Source organism: Sesamum indicum, linkage group LG15 (genome assembly GCF_000512975.1).
Source record: "Sesamum indicum cultivar Zhongzhi No. 13 linkage group LG15, S_indicum_v1.0, whole genome shotgun sequence".
NCBI lineage: Eukaryota > Viridiplantae > Streptophyta > Magnoliopsida > Lamiales > Pedaliaceae > Sesamum > Sesamum indicum.
Genome location: NC_026159.1, coordinates 4,421,046 through 4,426,142, shown reverse-complemented (window position 1 = coordinate 4,426,142; position 5,097 = coordinate 4,421,046). Strand labels below are relative to the sequence as shown.

General features: G+C 37.2%; 1 protein-coding gene across 1 annotated transcript in view; it reads left to right on the top strand.

Annotated features, from left to right (window-relative positions):
• Positions 612-5,097, top strand: part of LOC105178331 (protein CROWDED NUCLEI 4) — a 6,118-nt gene continuing 1,632 nt past the window's right edge. Inside the window, 6 exon segments of the mRNA XM_011101798.2 lie at positions 612-1,009; positions 1,527-1,736; positions 1,813-2,066; positions 2,471-2,741; positions 2,874-2,957; positions 3,754-5,097. The exon segment at positions 3,754-5,097 is cut by the window's right edge and continues 18 nt beyond it. Coding sequence (XP_011100100.2) covers positions 788-1,009; positions 1,527-1,736; positions 1,813-2,066; positions 2,471-2,741; positions 2,874-2,957; positions 3,754-5,097 — 2,385 coding nt within the window. The 5' untranslated portion in view covers positions 612-787.

Here is a 5,097-nt window from a genome sequence, read left to right as displayed (position 1 = left end):
AGGGGAAGGAGTGGCGGGATTGGGCTCGAGGAGGACAACAAGCTAGGGAGGGGATAGGCGATGGGCGTCGCAAAGAGGACGTGTGGAGGGGGTGGTGGTCAGTGATCGGAGATGGGGGCGTTGGCCTTCGACAAAAGAAGAAGAAAAAGGTGGTGTATAAAATAATATTTTATTGAACAGAATCTTTCTCAGATGCAAAGGCAGCGCATGTAATGCACCGCTGCAAGAGGGGGGATTTTTACTCAATTTAAAAAAATATAAGGTTATAAATTATTATTTTTTCTTAAAGGGGAAATATTTGTATATTTATGATAACACATGAGGTAAATTGTATTTTTCTTATTTTTCTAATCCTCGCTTTTATTTTTGTTAGTGTTGAAGGGACAAAGATGTGAATCGGTGAAATTTGCGTAGCATTTCAATTTTCAATTTTCAAAGTTTAGATACCAATTAAGGTAATAATTATCAACGGCTTAATCTAATCTAATCTAATTATCTAATTATTACAGTAGTAAAATGGCCCGATTCCCACTTCCTATTCTTGAACCCAAACCCGATACGGCGTCGTAGTTTGAAGAATGACCAAATAAAAAGTAAGTAAAAGAAAGAAAAGAAAAAGATGAGTAGAGAGAGAAAGTTCGGGGCAGTGGAGTCCACAACTTTCTTCTCAAGTGTGCAGAACTAAAGTTGCGAAAACCCCAACTCCAAAAATCAAACAATTCGCAGTGGGGGATTGAGGAACAAGGAAGCGTTATTCGAGCACTGGAATCGCTGATTTAATCAGTCGATGGCGAGCGCGACTTCTCACTCGGAGAGATTGGCTGTAACTCCGCGGAATGCTGCAAGAATTGCACTCTCCCCGAATTCAGGTTCTGCTAGGGTTTTGAAAACCCCTTTAAGCGATGAAGACATATGGAAACGGCTCAAAGAAGCGGGGTTTGATGAGGAGTCCATTAAACGCAGAGATAAAGCCGCACTTATCGCCTATATAGCGAAACTAGAAGCTGAGGTTTCCTTTGGCAACTTTCGTTTTAGTAATTACTTGTTTCTATGTTTGTATATGGATAATTTGTTAAATTGTGATGTGTTCTGATTTTGTTGTTACTTAAATCCTTTCGTGGGTAGTTGCATTGGTTGAGATGTATTTTTGAGGAGATTGTGATTTGGGCTTTTCATATTGTCGTTGTGATCTTACTTAGAGTTTGTATCAGCCACATTCTGCCTTTTTTTTTTTTTGGCGAAGGATTTGAGGATGTTGTGTTTATATTTGCATTTCTTACTTATTCGTATTCTTGATGTTTTATGTGAGAATAGTAGGCTGGAAAATTTTCATTATTGCTGTCTATATCTGGTTGCTTTTCCATATGTTGATCTTTTTCTTAGATATTGGTGAATGTTAAGGAATCACTTTTTCACGAGTAAATGTGTTCAATACTTTAATTCAATCTACAAAAGTTCCCATATGGGTTTCATTTGTTTGCAATTGTATATATTTTTAGTTTTGATGTGGCTTTTATCCACTTTAGATGTACGAGCACCAACACCACATGGGGCTTCTCATTTTGGAAAGAAAGGAGTGGCTGTCCAAGTATGAGGAAGCTAAATCTGCAGCTGATTCTGCTGAACTGAATTTGAAGCGTGAACGGGCTTCCCATGTCTCAGATTTGGCTGATGCCAAGAAACGGGAAGATAGTCTAAAGAAAGCTCTTGGCATTGAGAAAGAATGCGTCAAGAATGTATTGGTCTCATTTCTGTTTTTCCTATGATTATTAGGTCAAGGTGATGTGATTCTGATTTTAGGAATTTCTGTAGATTGAAAAGACATTGCATGAGATGCGAACAGAATATGCAGAGGTGAAGGTTGCAGCTGAAAGTAAATTTGCTGAGGCACGAAGTATGATGGAAGATGCTTTGAGAAAGTTGACAGAGGCTGAGGATAAAATGCGCGCAGCAAAATCTCTGGAAGCAGAGGCCAGTCGATATCACCGAACTGCTGAAAGAAAGCTGCATGAAGTTGAAGAACGTGAAGATGACTTAAGGAGACGCATAATATCATCAAAATCTGGGTAAGTTCATAGTTGATTATTTTCTCTTCTGTCCAATCATCTTCTGGTGTATCCTGAAAGACTGGTGGTCTTTGGTTTCCTTTCTGCACTGGTTTGGGTGTTTTGAGATTATTTGTCTACACACAATTGCTTCTGTCAATAATATATACCGGGGATATGGCAAAGTGGTGTTTGAAAATTTTATTAGCCAAATTTAGTTGGTATTTGAGTATGTGATTGTGGTTTCTAAAATCCCTCATCCACGGTCTTATTTAATTTATTGGAAGTTGTTTGAATTTACTTGGGTTGATTAGTTTTGTCTTTTGCCTCCTCTGTCTTGTTGGTGATGTCAGGAGTTTCTCTGCTTCATTGTTTGCCCGTCAATGTTGAATTATCGATAATTTCTTGTGTTATTTTTGTATTAGTTTTGAAGCCAAAGAGAAAGAGATTCAGCTTGAGAGGCAATCTTTATCTGAAAGGCAAAAAGTTCTGCAGCATACGCAAGAAAGGTTACTGGATAGTCAAGCTTTGCTGAACCAGAGGGAAGAATATGTTTTTACTAAAACTCAAGAGTTCAAGAGATTTGAGAAGGAGTTGGAGGATTTAAAGTTAAGCATTGATAAAGAACGCACATCCTTAAATGAAGAAAAAGTAGCTCTGGAGCTTAAAGCAAGTTCTTTGTCTGCAAGAGAGGAGGTTAACGTTTGACTTCCTTTTTCCTTTTGACGCTCAGTAAATTGATATTGCATCATTAGATTGTGTTCTTAATCTGTTCTTTTCATTTTCTTGAATGGAGAGTATTCATGCAGTTCATTTTTATGCTCTTAGGCTGTTATCAGAAGAGAACATGATCTTCTTAAGAAGGAGGAAGAGGCACTTTTGTTGCAAGCTAAACTTGCGAGCAAAGAATCTGTAAGTCTACTCTCATGAATGAAAGAAGTGAAGGTCATAGAAAACATTTAGTTTACCTTAAGTGCAAACTTGTTTCTTTTTGGGCATTTATTTTCAACCAGTGACTTGGTGCAAAACTGCAACTGAATGAATTCTTTTGAATTTTTTTGTTAAAAAGAAATTAACTTTGACGCCAACAAATTAATAATGTAAATGTGAGAAAGAGAAAATTTACAATTAGCTAACGGTGGCTCTAGTGACATACTATTGTAATATCCATTTAATATTTAACCTTGTTATTAGCATCATACTATTTATTGTCATTGATTACTTATTATAATTAGCTAATGGTGGCTCTAGTAACATACTATTGTAAAAAGAGATTAACTTTGTTATTAGCATCATACCGTTCATTGTCATTGATTACTTATTGTAATATCCATTTAATATCAATCAGTTGATTCAGTTAGTTATTATGTGGAATCAAATTGATGTAGCTAAGTTTTTACGTTATATTGCTTTGTGTTGGTGATCTTAATTCTTACATGTTTACTTGTGCATGCATATCCTAATGTGTTTGCATGTACACTCAAAACTTTGTATGAAATTGTTTCTTATTATTGTGGTTTAGTGATTAAGGCTGTGTAGTTTGGTGGCAAATCCTGTATTGATTTAGAAAGGGTGGTAGTTGTGGTAATTTAAAAGCTACCAATGGAATGTCATAATACTAAAGTGATGAAGGCTACTAAGAAATATCTTATTATGTTACTTCAGCACATGTCAGTTAATCTTAATTTCCCTCTTGGTGCCCTTACAGGATAATGTCCAAAAGGTAATTTCAAGTCACACAGCAACTTTGGCAATGAAAAACTCTGCTTTTGAGGCAGAAGCTGAGATGAAGCGCAAATTGCTGGAAGATGAAATTAATGCCAAGCGGCGGGCTTGGGAGTTGAAAGAGTTAGACATCAAGCAACGAGAGGACTTTGTCACGGAGAGAGAACGCGAGTTGGATGTAGCATCAAGACATCTTAAAGAAAAAGAAAAGGAAGTGGAAGAGAGGTTAAGTTTAGTTGAAGAAAAACAGAAGAATCTTTTGTCTGCTGAAGAGGAGTTGGAATTGAAGAAACATTCTCTCAAACAAGATAGAGAAGAGATATGCCGGATGAAACTTGACCTTCAAAAGTCTTCTGATTTGCTGGAGGAGAAGAAAAAGCATATCAATAATGTAGAAGAGAAAGTGGAGGCAATGACAAGTGAGACAAATGAATTACTGGCGCTTGAATTGAGACTTAAAGAAGAGATTGACATGATTAGTGCACAGAAGCGGGAGCTTGAAGCTGAAGCAGACCACTTGAAAGCAGAGAAGGCAAAATTTGAAGCTGAGTGGGAGTTGATTGATGAGAAAAGAGAAGTGCTGGTAAAAGAAGCAGAGCGAATTGCTGAGGAAAGGTTAACAGTCTCTAAGTTTCTGAAGGATGAGCGTGAGAGCTTGAAAGCAGAGAAGGATTCAATGAGGGATCAATATAAGCGTGATCTTGAATCACTCTCTCGTGATCGAGAGGCATTCATGAGTGAACTTGAGCGTGAACGTGCTGAGTGGTTCAGTAAGATTCAGAAAGAACGTGCAGATTTCATGCTGGATATTGAGATGCAGAAAAAGGAGTTGAATAATTGTATTGAGAAGAGACGTGAAGAAATTGAGAATTACCTCACAGAAAGAGAGAAGGAATTTGAGGAAGAAAAAAAGAAAGAACTTCAGCATATTACTTCTCTAAAAGAAAGAGTAGCAGAGGAACTAGAACATGTGAGTTCTGAAATGAAGAGACTTGAAGCTGAAAGAAGAGAGATAAATTTGGATCGTGAAAAGAGGGACCAAGAATGGACCGAGCTGAACAATTCAATTGAAGAACTTAAAGTGCAGAGGGAGAAATTGGAGAAACAAAGGGAATTACTACGAGCTGATCGAGAGGAGATTCTTGCTCAGATTGAAACCTTAAAAAAATTGGAGGATTTAAAAGAAAGATTAGATTCTATTGCTGTACATGAGATGCACCAGTCCAACTTGCTGTCAAACAATCAGAGGCGATCTAGTAAAAGATTGGTGAATCAACAGAAAGACTTACTTTTGGACCAAAATGGAACTACTGACAATGGGGTTGGA